Source organism: Naegleria lovaniensis, assembly GCF_003324165.1.
Source record: "Naegleria lovaniensis strain ATCC 30569 chromosome Unknown tig029, whole genome shotgun sequence".
Taxonomy (NCBI): domain Eukaryota; phylum Heterolobosea; class Eutetramitea; order Acrasida; family Naegleriidae; genus Naegleria; species Naegleria lovaniensis.
Window position 1 is genome coordinate 78,388 of NW_025407851.1, and position 19,623 is coordinate 98,010.

General features: G+C 34.7%; 7 protein-coding genes across 7 annotated transcripts; 4 read left to right on the top strand and 3 right to left on the bottom strand.

The window, feature by feature from the left end:
* Positions 1–76: 76 nt before the first annotated feature.
* Positions 77–2,249, bottom strand: C9374_007354 (uncharacterized protein; the record flags this gene model as incomplete). The annotated part of the gene is made up of 2 exons (XM_044697310.1): positions 77–1,416; positions 1,610–2,249. The coding sequence occupies 2 exons, from the start codon at positions 2,247–2,249 to the stop codon at positions 77–79; spliced, it is 1,980 nt and encodes a 659-aa protein (XP_044546477.1).
* A 112-nt stretch (positions 2,250–2,361) lies between these two features.
* C9374_007355 (uncharacterized protein) lies at positions 2,362–4,002 on the bottom strand (the record flags this gene model as incomplete). Its single annotated transcript, XM_044697311.1, has 1 exon — positions 2,362–4,002. One exon carries the CDS (start codon positions 4,000–4,002, stop codon positions 2,362–2,364), a length of 1,641 nt encoding a protein of 546 aa, XP_044546478.1.
* Positions 4,003–6,257: 2,255 nt separating this feature from the next.
* Positions 6,258–7,103, bottom strand: C9374_007356 (uncharacterized protein; the record flags this gene model as incomplete). Its single annotated transcript, XM_044697312.1, has 1 exon — positions 6,258–7,103. One exon carries the CDS (start codon positions 7,101–7,103, stop codon positions 6,258–6,260), a length of 846 nt encoding a protein of 281 aa, XP_044546479.1.
* A 164-nt stretch (positions 7,104–7,267) lies between these two features.
* C9374_007357 (uncharacterized protein) lies at positions 7,268–12,675 on the top strand (the record flags this gene model as incomplete). The annotated part of the gene is made up of 4 exons (XM_044697313.1): positions 7,268–8,120; positions 8,213–8,337; positions 8,398–8,629; positions 8,681–12,675. 4 exons carry the CDS (start codon positions 7,268–7,270, stop codon positions 12,673–12,675), a joined length of 5,205 nt encoding a protein of 1,734 aa, XP_044546480.1.
* Positions 12,676–12,827: 152 nt separating this feature from the next.
* Positions 12,828–16,158, top strand: C9374_007358 (uncharacterized protein; the record flags this gene model as incomplete). Its single annotated transcript, XM_044697314.1, has 4 exons — positions 12,828–13,064; positions 13,195–13,507; positions 13,714–14,184; positions 14,432–16,158. The coding sequence occupies 4 exons, from the start codon at positions 12,828–12,830 to the stop codon at positions 16,156–16,158; spliced, it is 2,748 nt and encodes a 915-aa protein (XP_044546481.1).
* A 220-nt stretch (positions 16,159–16,378) lies between these two features.
* C9374_007359 (uncharacterized protein) lies at positions 16,379–17,482 on the top strand (the record flags this gene model as incomplete). Its single annotated transcript, XM_044697315.1, has 1 exon — positions 16,379–17,482. One exon carries the CDS (start codon positions 16,379–16,381, stop codon positions 17,480–17,482), a length of 1,104 nt encoding a protein of 367 aa, XP_044546482.1.
* Positions 17,483–17,515: 33 nt separating this feature from the next.
* On the top strand, positions 17,516–19,600 carry C9374_007360 (uncharacterized protein; the record flags this gene model as incomplete). Its single annotated transcript, XM_044697317.1, has 1 exon — positions 17,516–19,600. One exon carries the CDS (start codon positions 17,516–17,518, stop codon positions 19,598–19,600), a length of 2,085 nt encoding a protein of 694 aa, XP_044546483.1.
* Positions 19,601–19,623: the final 23 nt, after the last annotated feature.

Consider the following 19,623-nt stretch of genomic DNA (forward strand, 5'->3'; position numbering starts at 1 on the left):
TGAATTCAAAATAAGGTGATTCAATTTCAACCTGGAAATACACCACTCATTAGAACTCAACTTGCACACACACCGCTCAATCTTTTCTTCTATTAGTTGAGCCTGAGGGTAGTATCAATTTCTTGTGTTGATGAAGAATGTGATCGTAGGTCTCTTGTAGAACACTCTTTCGACGCAAAATGTTTGTAGAGGTGTTGCTATTCTCATCAAAAGCAGTATTGCCTTGATCGACATGACTATTTTCAATACTCTCCTTCAATACTTTCACACATTCAACATTATCATGGGCTCTCTTCACCAACGATCCCAACATGGAAAATTGTAAATCAATTTTCATTTCATATCTGAATCTTTCCCATTCAAGAGGGAATCTTTGATCAATCAAATCGACGGTTCTTTTCATGTCATTGTAAATGGTCGTAAGTTTTTGAACTTGTTCTTGATATTTTGGATTATTACTGTTATTATTAGCTTGAGTTGTAGCCTTATTCAAATCATTTTCATAGACACTCAATGTGGTATGATATTCTTTAGATAGATCCAAGAATTTCAATAAATTAGGTAATAAATATTTGGTGTACAACAATAAATTTTGATCAAATTGAGTCGTAGATTCTTGATGAGTATTAATACTTGCTAATTTCATGGTAACATCTCCAATAGAGTGAAATATATTATGAAGAGTACCACCAGTGTTGTTAAGAGAAGGATTGGTAGTAGAAGAAGAATCATTTGGATTATTTGGAACAGTGCTGCTACTACTACTAGTACTACTATGATTCATCATTTCATTAAAATTATTGTTGGCTTCAAAATTTCCATAGACTTTAAAAGCACGTCCAATACTATCAAATTCACTCAAAAATGTTTCTTGATATTTCTTTAAAGAGAGACTTGCGTTCAACAAGGATTTCAATTGTTTGGATAATTGATTCACATATTCACGTTCCTTATCATGAGTATTGTATTTAACTTTCATCTTTTTGAGACTAAACAAGAGACCACCACCACCACTGTTGCTCGTAGTATTACCACTACCACTATTACTACCACTAGTATTACCACTAGTATTACTACTAGTTGTTGTTTGTAAAGTATGGTTCTGACTTGTAGGATCACTTTGTTTCATGGTATTATTAAATTCATCTTCACTCGCACTAATAAAATCCCAAAAGAGATGACTCTTACACAAGACAGGATGTCTCGCACAGAGTGACAAGAAAATGGAAAGATATTTTCCTTTGAGAGATTTGTTATCACCATTCGTATCATGGTTGGTTGTATTATCACTTGAAGTGTTGGTACTACTATTGTGATGACTATACAACTTGTCAATATTTGTAGTGAGAAGTTCTTTGGGTGGAATTAAACATCCAACACAATCCATTTTTAAATGATCATAGAGCCATTCAAAATCTTGAGTTGTTATTATGAAATGACATCATGATGAGATTTGGTATGTCATAACAAGATTGTATCACAATGTGATTATTCACACATCATCATTGACATTGTCATTGACATCATCATATACACATCATCATATACATATCATCATACACACACATTAAATCATCCATTAATAACCATTTCATCATTGAATACAAACCTTTCATCTTTCGACTCACAGTCAATCCAGTCTTTTGAAACAATGGATGATCCTTATAGAGTGTTTTTTCATGATTTTGAATCATTTCAGTGATATGAGATTGTTCTTCTTGAACATTGACACTTGTAATGATGGTAAAGAGAGGAGTACTATAAATATTGAGTTGATCATAAATGACTTCAACACTTGTGGTTGTGAATGAAGAGAGTTCAACAAAGGGATATTTTGATGATGAGAGATGGAGTTGTTGAGTACTCGTAGGAGGTGGTGTTGTATCAATTTGGGTTGAATCATCAATCATGATGGATGGTGTTGTTGTGGTATTTTCATGAGACTGGATCATGGTGTCATCATGGTTGTCATTCAAGGCTTGTGTTGCTTCTTCTTCGAGTGTTTGTGATGGTGTTGCAGATGAGGAGTGTGGGACGACTACAGATGATGATGCTGCTGACTCGACTTGGTGAGTTAACTCACTCTTGGATGATTCTTCACAATCATGGTTGTTCATTTCATCATGATGATGATGAGGGAATGACTCGACTTGATTCGATTCGGAGAATGTTGATTTTTCAGGGTTCATTTCAGAATCATCATCCATCACGGGTGAGACATGTTGTTCAATGACTTCTTGTTGATTCATTTTTTTATTGTGTGTGTAAAACATGACGGGTTAATATCCCAGACGACAGTCTCTTTTGTTGTTTGGGTGTGTGTGAGACAACACACTAAAACCACTTGTTTATGACTTGTTCTCATTCCAACAAGGTTTCTTCAACAATAAATGCTTCTCGTGGTAGATCATGATGATCATCACTATTGGTCCTGTCCAGTCGAGCCTCAATGACATAACCCTCATTCGAATCCAACACTTCTTCACTTCTTCCTTCAATCATCTTTTTCAATTGATTCTTCTTTCGATTAACAAGTACAATCGCTTCAGGATTGTATTTGGGTTCATGAATGAATTGTAAAAATAAATTAGAGAGTCGTTTACGCAATCCTACGAGACTATTATCCTTCCTTCCTCTATTCAATAAATCTGCTTCTCTATCAATGAGTTCAATAATATCCTTTGAAAGTGAATCATTCTCAAATTCTTTGACCGTCCATTTGACATGCATTAATACATCCAAACGTTCATCCACAGATAACATTTCTGTATTGAGGCCATAATATAAATCTCTCAATTCTCTTGCTCGAATGGTATAGGGCGTTTCTATTTCTGTGTGATTCACATTACTTTCATCAAAAGTGGATTGAGGAATTGAACCTTCTTTCCATGTTCGTGCTCGATTGTAATTCACTCGTGTGGTATTGATTCGAGAAATGACTTTTGGTTTTGCCATTTCTTCTAAATCTTGTTGAATTTTTTGACCTAAATTTTGTTGTCCAGCTACAATTTTCAATCGATCAATGGTTTGAAGAAGTTTCGTTTCTTTTCGAAGTAATTCTTTCAAAGCCTCTTTCCTTTCTCTTGATCCTGGCTGAGTGGTTGAATTGATCTCTTCAGTCTCTTTAGATCTCCACGCTTCCAACTCATCATACATGATTTGAAAATCATTGGGTTTTCTTGGATGCATTCTTCGTTTGATCTCTTTATACTTTTTATGATGATCATTCATTTCTTTTTGTTTCTTTGCATGTTCCTTCTCTTCAATTTCCTTGTATTTGTGTTCTCTCATCTTGTCGACTCTTCTTTTTGCAATCCATCTTCTGACATTTCTCTGAATTTTAATGGCCATTTCAATTTGTAATAGCTTTAACATTTCCGAATCAAAATAGTTGGATGAAGGATAAATAATTCGATCTTCTGAGGTGTCAATGTTTAGACCTGGCTTTTCCATCTGAGTTCCTTGTTCTCTCAGAGTTTGTTGTCCCTTCGTTGTAAATTTTTTTGTTTGTGTTTCTCGATGAAATAATTGTACATTGGGATCTTTTTGTTTCGAAGAATCGGTTTGTGTGGCAGCATGATGATACATGAGATGAGTGAGAGTGTTTCGAAAACCACCAAGGAATGGCTTTGGATTTTGTTCGTTATATACATTGATGATAATTGTTTTGTTGGGCATTCCACCCCCGTAATAAATCTCTAATTGAAGTTGATAGGATGGTTTGGGTTGAGAGGGTTTGGGTCTTGGATGAATTTTGTAGGGTTCTGTTGTATTAATACCAATTTCAGTCTTTTCCAAAGTTTCAATACCAACACTGGAGGAATGCTCTGTCATTGCGTCGTGAAGGGAACTTGCAGGTTTCGGATATTCACGATCTGTGTCAAATTCATTCTCAGAATTGCTCGGAGCAAGATCTATACTACTTCCATCGGTATAATCCTGATCTTCTTGAGGTCTTTGAAGAGAATTGTTGAGGAAGGAATGTTGTTCTTCATCTGACATTTTTTTTTAAATTCAGTAGATGACATGTTGGCGGGAGATTGAGCTGCAGGTGTATCATCTTTTCCAAGATAAATTAAAACAGCTGAAACTTCAAGTAGCAGATAATACCAAGGGTTTGTTGCCTAGCGAATATATTCTGAAAAAGAAGCTGGCTTTGAAACCTTTTTGATCAATTTATTAAACCCAGCGATTGCTACAGATACAACACTAACAGATCTTGGAAAAGGAGGTTCTTCCACAGTAAGGGATGAAATGCTTGCTTACCAAAATTGGAACCCCATCCGTCAAAAGACCCACAATTTGTTTTTTGGCACCCATCATTTCCCATTGTCTCCACTTGTTGGAAATTGAATGAATAGCCTTCTTCCTGAAGGCAATTTCTTCCATGTGAGTTTCCTGGAAAAAACTGAAGGATTTCGATGAGAACTGTGAGAGCCTTGTTGTTTGTTGGCTTTCTCATCATCCCTCATCTTTTTGCGACACGTTTCTTTAGTGTGACCTGGCTTCTTTCAAAATAGACATACTATATTGCTAACATCTTTCTCTGGATTAGGGATTTTCAATTGTTGTTTCAACACCTGTCGCTCTTACCCACTGCCTTCAGCCCAAGAGAACAGGTCATCTTTTTCTCAACAAAGGGTTGAGTGTAGAGGAACTAATTATCTCTGCCGCTTGCTGGAACTTCTGTCTCGCAAGGAGAACAAATGCGCGGTTCTCGACTGAGTCAATAGCCCGTTGCAACTCTTCATCTTCGTCCTTATTCTTGAGCTGTTTTTTCAACAGAATCTTGTAAATAGCTCCAAGAGAACTAAACTCCTCAACTTCTTCCTTCCTGAGTTACGGTCAAAAACAGTAGACACTCGTTCGTTGGCAAGAGATTCGGCCATACAATCTATTTGAAATAGATTCAAATCAATACTCTTCCCACTCTTAAGCAACTCGAGAACCCTATTTCGTTGACCATTAGCCAGAGCCGCTGGTAGTTGGTCCTCACAGACATCCCTTTGTGAAAAAGGGCCTTGTTGAGTCAAATCAACAATGATTTAGTTGATGTCGCGTTTGGGCGCCGACGACTTTGCTTTCTTAACCTCATCACACATAAAGTCTAACTCCTCTTCTAATTCAAATCATTAACAACATCTTGCTGGGAAAACCTTCTTGAGTCTGTTGTAGATACTTTTCAATTCTTTGAGAGATAGTGATTCTATCCCTTTCTCCAAGTAGATGATAATAATTGTTCCACTTCAGTGGCAATGTAAATTTTTTGAAAGAAGTAATTTTTTTATTCTGATCCATTCTCAGAATCTTATAGTGGTTAAGAGCACCATTCATATCGTCACAGTTCAAAATTTTGCTGTAAAACTGTGTTATCCGATAAAACTTATACATCTGGGCCAGTAAACTTAGATGTTGCATCTGCCGCACTTCAATGAAATTACATCTCTGTTAAAGGTAACCCATTAATCAAACAATTTCTCTAGTTAACTAATTGCTTCCTGCTACTAGTGATAACATACTATCTTTTAATAACCATATACATGTAACCAACAGACCAATAACGGACTTTCTTAGAGAACAAACGACACGCCAGTTAACATCATTTGGACATGAATTGATACTACATGTAAAATCATGCTTATCTCCATGTTTTCCTTTTGTTAGAAGATTGACTATCACGTTATTTGAATATCATATTATGTTAGCGTGTATTTAGCCTTATACAGTTAATCGGTAATGAATATGTTTTAGTTGCACATTGATTTCTTTTAATCCCTTCTATATTACTTGATTATTTGGATCCACCGTTCTAATGTGTAAAGATTATTTATTTTCGTGTTGAAACTTCAAATACTGATTGCTAACAACAATTGGGTTAGTTGCTGTCGAATTAATAAACGAAATAATGTGCGAATTTACCGGATAATTTTTGAAAACATAATATTGAGAAACAACATGTTATGTTACTTCAAACAATAATAGCTTGATACCGATGAGTTAGTTGCTGTCATATTTCCAGGATGTGTCACTTCTTTGGAGATGCTCAATTAAACAAATTCTTGACCAAGTCCTACAGCCACTCAATTGAATCTATTCGACAATATTTAAATGGCCGTTGATAGCAGCTCTCAGGATTGCAGTTAAATTGGACCGTTCCTGTTTGACTAGGATGCTATGTTCCTATGTCAACAATTCGAAGAAAACAAAAGAGCAAGTGCTGCCATCCCATAGGTTGATTTACAAAGAGTCTAAATCTTTTACTGTTTTCGTTTCAAATAGTTCTTGACACTATAAAATTCCAAATGTTCCTTTTCCAAGAAATGAATATCCTTATCTGGAGCACAAATGACCAATGAATGCAAAGGTTCACCCCAATCCAATTCTCTCAATTCTTTCATAGTTCCATAAACAACTTGTTGATCCTGAGCTCCCACTCGTGCCAATCCAACGCAATAAGTATCTTCATTGTAAACTCCTTCTTTTCTCAAGTGTTCAATTTCTAATAATTCATCAATTGCTTGATTAATGGTCATGAAACGTGGCGGCATGTATTTCTTTAAATGTGGTTTCAGTAAACATTCTTCTGTTGGTTCTTTCACTTTAATATCCAATAAACACAATGTATGCAATCCACATTCTCGATTCTTTTTAATTTTATCATAAAACGAATCAGGTTTCCAATTCTCTGTAAAGAATACCAAAGATACGGTAATACCAAATTGATATAGTTGTAATCCACAAACACCCACTGCATTCATGATCGAAGCATTGTGAATGACTTCGACTTGAATATTCATTTCACGAGCTCGAATGACCATATCGGTATGAGTCGTTGCTCCGAATGGGTCTCCAACAACGAGAAAACCGACACACTGGGTTTTGGCGCGTTCCAAGATGACCTTCTCACATTCCGATTCGACGCAATAACGATCAGCCTCTTCAATTTTCTTTCCGTAGAATTCTTCTAAACGATCTTTTTTAATTCCAGGAAGGATGGAAGTGTACGATTCAAGGAAGAGTACATCACAGGATTTGACTGCCTCTAATCCCTTGACGGTAATGTCTTTTTCATCACCGAGTCCGAGTCCAATAATGTAGAGCATGAGTTTCAATAATATTTTTTTAAAATTTCGAAAATGCTTCACCAAAGAATTTGAAATTCGTGCCAAAGTGGTCCTGCTTAAAAACAACCTACGCGCTCAAAGATCGGCAGTTAATCACTTTTAAGGCTAAGCAAAGATAAACATGGTGCGATCTTTTTTAAAAAATGAGTACTGATAGCAGTAACGGGCAGAGGACCACCAGTAAACCTCCTTCCTTGAAACAGGAAGGGTCAGATCAACGACTGCTTGAAGGCTTGGCAGCGTCATCGTCTGAAACAACAACTACAACAACTACGATCAAGAGAAAACAATTAAGGGAACATAATACACTAAAAACCTCGTTACACCTCTCTCCATCTTCGACCAGTCGCAACGTTTCCTCATCGTCCATCAATGTCTTCGATCGTTCAAATGTACAAAACCATCCCATGCATTCAATCATCAACACCTCCCCAATTCCTCATCTCAAAAAAGGCTCTTATCAAGGTCTTCTTCACGATGATGATGTTGATGATATCCTTTTAATGAATATTCATCATGACGATGATGAGCATACCCACCCCTCAAATCAACCTTACTCTTTGGAACTCGACGATCATCAAATTTACAACGAATTTAAAAATGTGGTTCAGCAATTGGACAGACAAGCCGTGAATACTGCTGACACCACCGAGAACCAACAATTACTTGGTGAAAAGTTTATAAACCATGTAGAGGATCAACAATACCAAACAACAACAACGGAAGCATGCTCCGTTCCACCAATCCACACAACCGCTGCTACTCGTTCAGACGATCCAATTTCACACAGACAGCATCATCATTGCAATAATGATACTACAGACGTTCCCTCATCATCATCATTACAACATTCTGAAACAGCAAACACCCTACTGAGTAGTTCCCATCAACCAATCTCAACTCTCAATAATGCAGAGAACCATAACAGTCCGAATGTATCAAGATTTGTTGGAAATGACTCCAACACTTCTCTCACTTCACTGCTGTCTTTGAAATGTAAAGAATTGTATTTGTTGAATAATGAATTATCAAGTCGATTGTTACAATCACAATTTGAAAATGATGAAACGAAATATCAAATGAACAAGCTAAAGAATTTATTTGGCCATTGAACAGAAGAGTGAAAAAGGAATTGGAAATTATTTATTTTGGTTTGGTGAAACGATTAAAAGACGAATGTGACTCACTAAAGACCATTGTTACATTAATGAAGGTAGGTATTATGTTGATGATTTTGGAAACTATTGATCATGTATTCTAATACCGTGGATAGGAAAATCAAGAGAAACAAATAAGTGATTTCCTTTCAATTATCACATCATCTCATTACTGTTCATCTCCGAATCATCCATTACAAATCTTTCATCGCTCTTCCCTCTCGACTGCAATCGTTTCTAGTGATGAACATCTGACAACATCAGAAATGAAATCTCAATTAAATGAAAAAGACGAAACAATTTCTAAATTAAAGGAAGAAATTGAGAAATTAAGAGAGTTCAATAACGGTAAGTGTAATAGAACATAGACCTATGGTATCTATACACCCCATCTTTTAGAACACATTCATTCTCAATATTCATCTCAATTGCAGGACAGAAATGAAAAAATTATCAAACTAACCAATGATATCAAGTTGATGGAAATTCAACTGTTGAACCTCTCAAAACAATTAGAAATTAATTCTCAATCAGATAAAACTACCTTAATTCATGAGAAACACAATAAGGAAATGATGGATCTTATCTCCTCTCTCAAATCTCAATTACAACAAAAGAATACTCTATTAGAAGAAGTAATTCAAAATTTAAAATCAAGAGAAGATGAAATACGAGAATTAATGACCAATAACCGAAATCTAATCACAGACTTGAAGAATAACGAACATCAATTTCAATTATTTGTGGAAACGAGCAACAAAAAGATGAATGATATCAAACAAGAACATTTACACTCATTGAATTTAATTGAATCCTCTCATTTAGAAGAAATTGATTACGTTAAAAGATTGGGAGAAGAAACAATGAAGACTGAATTAAATATATTGAAATCACAATATGAAACAAAATTACACGAAATGGCAGAAATTCACACCCAGCAAATAGAAGAGTTGAATGCCAAGCATCAGAATCTCATTGAAGATTTAAAGAAACATCATTTAAATGAAATGGAAAGTGTTTTGAAATGTCATCATGACATGTTGAATGACACAACCAATCCTGTCCTTAAGGAGTTGAACCAAGTTGATGATCAATTGAAAACCATGAAAGAAGATTCTGATTTCTCATTAAAAGAACAGTATGAATCCAAAATGAATTCAATGAAAGACATGTATCAAGGACAACTTGAATCTCTCACTCGTAATTATGAAACTAAGATACAATTCATACAACAAGAACAAGAAGATTCTCTCAAGACTACTCATCAACAGTTGAACATGGAAAGGAATGAACTCCAAACTCTTATTCGTATGCGATGCGATCAATTGAAACAGCAACTACGAGATTATGCCTCGAAATGGACGAGTCTCTTCAATGTCTGCAGCAGTGCTACATGCAACACAAGTACTACTACTACCATCATGGTACATGATCATTTATCCATCCATAATACGGAAGATTATGAAGTATATTACTCCAATACCACTACCAGTACCAATACCAACACTACCATCACGAACACGACTTGGTTTAAACAACAAATCGATTCACTAGAAAAGGTCATTTCCAAACTATTCAATTCTTTCATTCATGATCTCTCACAATTGAAAGAACATGATTTGACAAGTATGGAAGAGAAAAATAGACGAATTGAAACATTGGAACAGATTCATTCCAGAGAGCTTGAAACTGTAACACATGAGAGCATCCAACTCAGTGATCGATTGAATCATGCTCAATCAGAAATTGAAAAGAAACAATTAGCAATACAAGAGCTAGAAAAGAAAGTATTTGAATTACAATCCCAATGTCAATTATTAGAACATGAACATCAAGAAACAATTGAGAGTTTAAATACTGAACATTCTATTCAAAATAAGACTATGGAAAAGAAGATTAACGAATTACAAATGGATAGAGATTCTATTCAAAACAAATATCATCAATTAGAAACATTGTATCAAGACTCTACTAGTCAATTGAATCATACTCTCAATCAATTACAACATGTTGAAAAAACACTTGATGTTTTACGAACTGAAAAGAATGATGCCATGAAAAGGCTTGAGAATTTGGAACAAGTCATTTCAAGAGATGTTTGTGATGAATGGATTGAAATGCTGAAGACCAATATTGGTTCAAACGAATTGGAATCTACTACTCTCTCTTCAAGTTCCACTGATTGTGTACAATCAAAAATACACTCTCTTCACTCCACGATCCAATCCACTTTGAATAGAGTCCGTCAATTACAAGAATTGAATCAAAGTCTCACATTGAAACTCAACAATTATTCGGAAATTATGGAAAGAAATGAAATGAAATTGAATGAAGTGTTGCTAGAAAATACGAACATGAAGAATATCATGAAACAATTAGAAGTAGCAAACCAAGAACTAGAGATACAATTATCAAATGAACGTTCCATAGCATTGCAAAATCAACAACAAGCACAATTGAACTTGAAAGAACAACATGATCGCTCACAATTAGAATTACAATCTCTTCAACAACAGTGCAAACAATTAGAAGAATTGAATGCCAAATTGAGTGATCATGAACAACAATTGGAAGAGGAAAAACAATCGATTAATCTTGTACTCACAGAATTGAAACAAGAAATGAATGATCAAGTTTCAAAACATCAACAAGAAATGAACGAACAATTATTGAAACATCAACAAGAGTTGAATGAACAATTATTGAAACATCAACAAGAAATGAACAATCAAATTTCAAAACATCAACAAGAGTTGACTACTCTACAACAAGAAAGAAGTGATCATTTACAAGATGTACATCAACAACAAGTGACACAATTAGAAGAGAAAATATTAGAATTAAATGAAGAAATTTCCGAACAAACCGATGAATTGCATCATGCTGCTCTTGAGGTAACCAATTTACAAAAGATTAATGATTTCCTATCCAATGAATTGAAACTTGTAAAATCATTGAATAGACAATTGAAAGATGAATATGCAAATGAAATGACAGCAGAATTGAAAAATCTTAAAGATTTAATTGAATCTACTAGAATTGATTTGATTGGAGTTAAAGATATGAATGACAAGTATAACAAGTATTACAATCAATCTGAAGCGATCAAACAAGAATATGAAAAATATTTAAAACAATATTCAGATGTTGTTTATAGAATTCAAGAATTAGAAAAAACTGTACAACGAGTGCAATCATTTATTACTGAAAAAGAATCCATCATTTTCAATCATGCTTCCATGAATACCAATCCTACCATGACGAATACTGAAACAAGTGTTATGGATGACCACTCTCCTTCAGAACTATTAACATCCTCACAAATAGATGTTCTTACTCAATTTATTCACGAGTTGAGAAATGTCATCACGTCATCATCGAATACTATGAATGTTGCAGAATTTTCATCCATGAATCATCCAATCCATACCACAACAGGAAATTCGACTGTTGCTCTGAGCAATCAACAACCAAGACTCAATCAGCAACAAATGAAAGAAAAGAGAAGAACAATGGCATTTGAACCTGGATCCATTTCTTTCGATGAAGAGAGTGCATTCATGATGAATCATGGATTGGATGATGATTGGAATGGTAGTAGGAGGAATAGTACTATAAGTAGTCATAGTAGTGGTGGTAGTGGTAGTGGTAGTGGTAGTACAATGATTCAGAATGAACCATTCAACAAATCATTCAATCGTCGAATGACTACGATTGCTACTACTACTAGTTCACCGACGACAACACACTTATTGATGAATTCATTCTCTCCTCCATTATCATCTCCACAGCAACAACAACAACAACAAACACCACGTGATAATAATAGACCCAAGACGTTATCCATCATGTTACAGCAAGCACCATATTTACAATCTCAGAGCAATAGCAATCGATCGAGTAGAAGTAATAGTAATGCAAGTAGTAACAATAGTTCTTCTTCATTCAAACTCATGACCAATCATCATCATGCATTGATACAACAGCAACCACAACGACCTCATTCTCTAACCTTGGATACGTCTCAAAGAGAAGTGCTCAATAGTTCCCTGTCATCCTATAGAAACACACCAATGGTACAAGGTGGTGGTGCCATTTCATCTGGAAGGAGTACACCACCAACAAGTAATGAATCATCAAGACACCAAAGTATACATAGTGCTACATCATCACCAAATCTTTCATCTGTATTCCAAAAAACAAAGAGTTCACCCAATCTTGAACAGACTTTTGGAAATGTCAATGATATGTGGAATTCCAACACCACTGCAACCAACAACAACAACAATAACAACAACAATGGTACCACTAGTTCATCAACCAACCTTTCCAATCCAAGTCTAATCAGAAGATTACAGCAGACACCACCAATTCCACCACCAAGAAGACTCTAAGTGGCATACATATAATGATTGCTAAATGTCATTTTACTTTTTAGGGATTCATTCCTTGTGATGTAACAAAACGTGGAACAATCATGTACTTGAGAAGTTGTACGGGCACAGAGTGGTGAAGAAACCCAACAACAATTAGCTTCATTAAAAAAATGTACTACCGAGCAACAGCTGTTGAGCCTTCCACACCACCACCACCACACCTTTTTCATTCCACATCCACACCTCACTCCATGATAACACTCTTCTCTCAATATTTATCATCATACTTGTTTCAATCCAATAATAATGGGGCATGGCTCAATGAATGGTTTCGTTGTGATTATAGTGTCATTTCATCAAGTGCTCCGAACAATGTTGATTTTTGTGCATGGATTTCCTATCTCTATGTAAGTATCATGATGATCATTGGATGCAATCATTGACCTCATGTTACCATTCATTGTGTCTATTATTCGTGTCTGTATATTTTTGTGTGTTTGTTCTGTGTTACACAACAACAATATAATCATTCAATAGTTCATTCTCATCGTTGTAGCAATATTGGTGGTATTAGGAATGGTCTTGACATTGTTTTTAGGAATTTTTTATGTCATGAGAAGAGTGTGTGGACTGTGTGGATCAGCAAAGGCAGCTCATAAAAACTATTCATCTCAACTTGTCATGGTTGTGATTTATACGATTCTTGCAACATTTATTGTAGTTGCTAGTTTGGGTGGAATGGTCTTTACCATTACGTATGGAGTGGGAAGTGGTCATGTCATTTCTACCACATTTAATACCATTTCCATGACGATTGATCAATTTACAACAAGTGCTAAGGATATTACAGGTGAGTTTTGAAAATTTCCATGACGATTGAATATTGAAAACACTTCTTGTATACATTGAATTTTGTTAATAATCAATCTCATCCCAACGTTGTATCCCAATGTTGAATGTTCCAACACTGCTACTACAACTACTGTTTGTGAATCAATGTTCCAACACCCTAACATGACTGTTCATTCAAAAAACATGACTGTTCATTCAAAAAAGGTGGTACTGGTATTGTCAAAGTCTTTGCTCAAAATATTAATCAATTATTCAAAGATAATATTTATCCTTTACTGAATTCTACCATGAATGTCAATATAGCCATGATGCAATTACCAATCTCTCTTTTACAATCTCAATTAAGTGATTTAAATTCAATTGTTTTGAAATTACAACAATTGAATGAATTAGAACAAGAAATTATGACATCCAATAAGGATATTTTAGATACATTGAATTATCCATTTCAATCATTGAATTCATCAAGTTCACAATTACAAGTTGCTAAATTTCCTCAACAATCTTTTCAATCCATGAATGAATCATTCTATTCCACGTTATATCCAAATATTATGAATCAAATTGGAAATGAAATGATGAATCAAATCATACCAATTGCAGATGGATATGTTTCTGTATTGAGTAATTTTAATAGTACAGATAGTATGTTCACGTTGTTACAACGTAATTTAGGTAAGTGTTGTTGGATGAGAGTGGTGTTATGATTACAAATAATTTCATAAATATCATAATTTCATAATACACTCATACCACTCAAATTTACCAATATTGTATTGGGACAATTGACACATGTGAACTCGTGATGAATATATATTGTTATTGCAATGAACCTCACATTTCAATGAACCTCACATTTCAATGAACACCACCACCAATGTTCATGCATCAAAAAATGAATGACAATGAACCTCACCCATAGAAATGGTCATTGGTAATGGTATTCTAAAAAGAGGTGCATCCATCTTTGAAGGAGTGAGATTGAGTGTGATTGGAATTGGTTTCTTATTCATTCTCTCTACTTTTGTGATATTCATGTCATTGATTTATCGAAGAAATCCAAGAGCAGCCAAATGTTCCTCATGTTGTTCCTGTATTCTTGTATTTTGGATGTTTTTATTTGGTGCAGCGAATGTTTGTGTCTTTATGATCCTTGTTCCGTATTGTCGTGAAGGTCAAGATATTTTTGATCCTCAACGATTACCTTCTCAACTTCACAACACAACCTTCTCGATTGGTCTCAATATTACCAAAAGTTTATTGAAGTGTCAAGGAGAGGAAACATGGATTCAAGTGGTACAAGAGGTGGTGGTGGTTTCGTTAAAGAATGGTCATGGTAATAATAATCAAACACTACTACTCATGGAATCTCTCAATCAATATGTGAATCAACTCTTTGGAGTGTTTCAAACCATAACCAATTCGAGTAGTATGATTCCAATCATGAATGTAACGAGTGATGCCTTTAAGAATGCATTATCACCTCTTGGAAATGATATTTTAAAGAAGGGAATTGAACAACCAATGAAAGACATTTCAAATCTATTTTCAAAACAAGTATTGGATGATTTGAAAGATATTTCAACCTATTCTTCTCAATTCAAAATGAATACTTTTCAAAATCTAATTCAACAATTGAATTCCATCACCAAGAATATTACCATTCCTAATGATCAAAGACTTGAATTTTATTATGATACTTGGAATATTTCTACATTCAATCCCAATCAATATCCATTCAATATCTCTGAACAATACTCTGAATTGATATATGTCTATGAAAATCAACATTTATCAAGTAATACGACCTTGTATCAACGATTAACTCTGATTCAATCTCAATTAATACTCTACACGAACACAATGATGAATTTGACTCTAGAAACACCAAATACTCTCTTTTCCTATACTTGGAATACTCTCTCCAATACTTTGAATGGTATGAATCAAGTCATTTCCATGTTTGATCGAATGAATGAAGCATGGATGTATTTGAATGATGAAGGTCGCAATATATCACTACATCGTGTGAAGAGTTCCATTCAACAATTCGTGCAATATCTGAAAAGTGTCTTTTTACAGGCACAGTGTGGTTTCATTGGTAGTAACATGAAATCGATTCATTACCATACTTGTCAAGTCATGAATGTGGGTACTATTGGAATGGGTGCATGTGCCATTCTCATTGGATTATCATTACTTGTCTTGTATCCTATTGGATTGATTGCATCGAAACGTTTAGATGGAAGATCTTATCAACCATTACTGTGGAGAAAATCAAAGAATGTTCGTGATATGGATATTAAATTATTAGAAGAGAGAGCAAATGAATTGACTCAAATGGATGTGAGTAGTAGTAGTGGTGGTGGTGGTATTGGTGGTAGTGGTATGGGTGGTGGTATTGGTGGTGGTATGAGTAGTGGTGGTGGTGGTGGTCATAGCGACACTTACAGTCGTGGCACTGGTGGGTTAAGTCGAAGTGGTAGTAAGGTTACGAGTCGTGGTGCAAGTAGTAGTAGTACGACTCTCATCAAGGGTTCCAAACAACAACGTTATGCTTATTCTGGTGTTGGAGAGGGTGACTCGGATGACAGTAGTGGTGAGGATGATGTTGTCGAAACAGTTCGAAGAGGTTCAAAGAGATTTTAATATCATTGCACAAAAGCAAGCGTTCATATAAATTTTTGAAATTTTTTGATTTAAAAAAAATTCTTTGCATTGTTCTCGGAATCAGTGGTACCATCAAAGACTCATCAAACACCTCCGGAGTAGCACCACCAGTACCATCAGTAGCACCACTACCACTCAACTACCACTCAACTAGTTACCCTTTCAAAGCAAAACAACACCCCGAGACTCTAAACAACAAATGGTCAAACCCTACTATCGTATTGTACCTGAGAGTATGACAGGTATGATTGCCTCTCCTCATGCCTCGATTTGTTATCATCAAACCAATCATTCATCATCTTGCCTCATTCTTTCTCCTCTTCTTTATCAAATTGGTATTTGGAATACTCGAGAACAATCTCTTATTCAAACCATTCTTCCACAAGATGAATCCTATTATGGTGGATCTATTCATGAAGGAACTATGAAATATAGTAATATTACTTGTCTTGTACATTCAGAACCTTTTATTGCAGCAGGATATCAAAATGGTAAAATTTTAATTTATAATTTACAAACAAAACAACAAGTCTTGTATGCAACAGGACATTCAAGTAGTGTGACTTGTTTACAATTTAATAAGGATGGTTCGTTATTGATGAGTGGAGGTGATGATACAGATATTGTATGTTGGGATGTGACTGCTGGTCAAGCCAAATATCGATTAAGAGGACATAAGGGTAGAATTACAGGATTACTATTTTTAGAAAAGTCAAATGCATTGATTAGTAGTAGTAAGGATATGCTCATAAAAATATGGGAATTGACGACCTGTCACTGTGTTCAAACATTGATAGGATCTCGTAATGAAATTTGGTCGATTTGTGTAGATTTCAATGAGACTCGATTATTTGCTGGTAGTACTGACAGTGAAATTCGAGTTTGGAACATTCAAGTATTCCAAAATAAGAACTCTCAATATTTTTATGAAAATGATCCAATCTTTATGGGAACATTAAAGAGAAGAGATGAAAGTAGAGTATTACAAATGAAATTTGATCCTAGTGGTACTCTATTAGGTATCATTGGAGCTGATTCCAAAATATTAGAAATTTTTAAATTGAGAAGTGAAAAGGAAAGAAAGAAAACTGGTACTCCATTGACTCCAAATATGGAATACAAATGGTGGTTACAAGTGAAATCCAATTATGAATTGAGATCTTTTGATTTTAGTCCTCATGATAAGTGTTATCCAAGATTTGACTTTTTCACTGAATCATTGAATGAACAACAACAACAAGACTTGACTGAATCATTGAATGAACAACAAGGCTTGACTGAATCATTGAATGAACATGAATAACAAGACTTGACGTTGGCTACTCGTTTAGATTCTATGAAACCATCCAATTTCAAACTCATTGTCTCTACTCTACGTAATACCATTGAAGAATACCTTATTGAACCTTCCAAACTTGAAAAGTTTCAAACTGGCAATCTTCAATCAACAACGACGACGAGCACCACTCACAATACTCTGAATTATGGAGGTATTACATGTATTCAAAGTATTGAAAGACAAGGACATGGCACACCTGTTCGTTCCATTGTCATTTCACCTGATGATCCAACTCTATGTCTATCTTTATCCTCTAAGGAATGCCATATTTGGAATTTAGAGAATTCTAAATGTATCAAAACATTGAATGATGTTGAACATGGATTATGTGCTCTATGGATACCTTCGACCAATCATCGCTATTGTTTGATTGGTACTAAAAAAGGAAATATTCAAATTTACGATGTGAATCTCTCGGAATGTATTGAAAATATTCAAGCACATTCAGCAAGTATTTATAGTTTGCAATTTATTCCTCCATCACACGATCATGATGGTGGTATTATTAGTGCAAGTAGTGATAAGACTGTAAAATTCTGGGAATTTGAACAAGTATCAAGTAGTAACCTCGTTTCAAAGCATCTCTCTCTTTCGATCAAAAATGTATTAGAAATGAATGAAGAAATTATTGCCATGACCATTTCCAAGAATGGAAAATACTTGGCACTCTCTCTATTAGACAATACGGTCAAAATATTCTACTTGGATACCATGAAATTCTTTTTATCCTTATATGGTCATAAACTACCGATCAAATGTTTAGATATTAGTAGTGATGAACAATTAATAGTAACAGGAAGTGATGATAAGAATATCAAAATATGGGGATTAGATTTTGGTGATTGTCATCGATCATTATTGGCACATGAACAAGGAATTAGTGCCATTAAATTCATTCCAGACACTCATTACTTTTTTAGTGTTTCCAAAGATGGAAATGTCAAGTATTGGGATGGTGATAAATTTGAATTAATTCAAGTGGTTACTTGTCAATACATTTCAAAATCACCCTTATGGTGTATGGATGTGAGTTGTGATGGTTTGAGAATGGTTGTATCAGGACATGAAAGAGCTCTCTTCATTTATAGACAATCTCAAGAAGATTTACTATTTTTAGAAGAAGAGAAGGAGAAGAGATTTGAAGAAGAACAATTAGAAAAAGATTTACCACACTCTCAACAATTTAAAGATTTATCATTACCAGGAATGGAAGTCACTCATGCTGGACAACGAAGTATGGAAACGATACGAGATGGAGAAAAATTAATGGAAAATTTAGATATTGCAATTAATGAAGAAATTGAAATGAATGAAGATGGTTCATCGGAATCTACCAATCCACTCTTACTTGGTCTATCCATTCAAGACTATGTATGGAAATGTTTAACACGTATTGCTCGATCGGATTTGGATATGGTACTTTCAATTATTCATTTTTCTCATGCATATTTCATTTTGAAACAATTAGACAAGTTAATGAAAAAGAAATCAGTAGATGTTGAATTGAGTACACGAATCATTTTATTATTGATTCATATTCATTACAAACAATTGGTTCAAAGTCAATCCGATCAAGATACTTTTGATTTGATGCAATCGTTGCATGAACATGTGAAGAGTGCATTACGAGAACAATCTCAACGAATTGGATTCAATATTGCTGCATTGAATTTTATTAAGAATCGAATGAAGAACGAACAAGACTTGTATGATTTTACCAAACAAGCCAATGTGAATGATATTGTCAAGTCCTATCGAGAGAAACAACGTGAAAAGAGAAGAATTGCCAAACATGAACAAGAAAGTAACAAGAAGAAAAAGGTTCACAAGAGAATGAGCAAATTCAAGGGTCTATTGGAAAGCATGATTGAAAAGATGGACAATGATCCAACCAAACAAGTGATCTTTGAGAGTAACGATCCAACACTCAAGCAAAAAGAAGGATCCCTCAAGAGAAAACTCAAAGATTTGGAAGAAAAGAAAACGAAAAAGCTGAAAGAAATGATTTACGATCCCAATGAAGAAGAGGAGGCAGACGATGATGATGATGATTTGATGAATGAACTTGCAAGTTGGGATTAATTTTTTAATAAAAACTGCAAAAG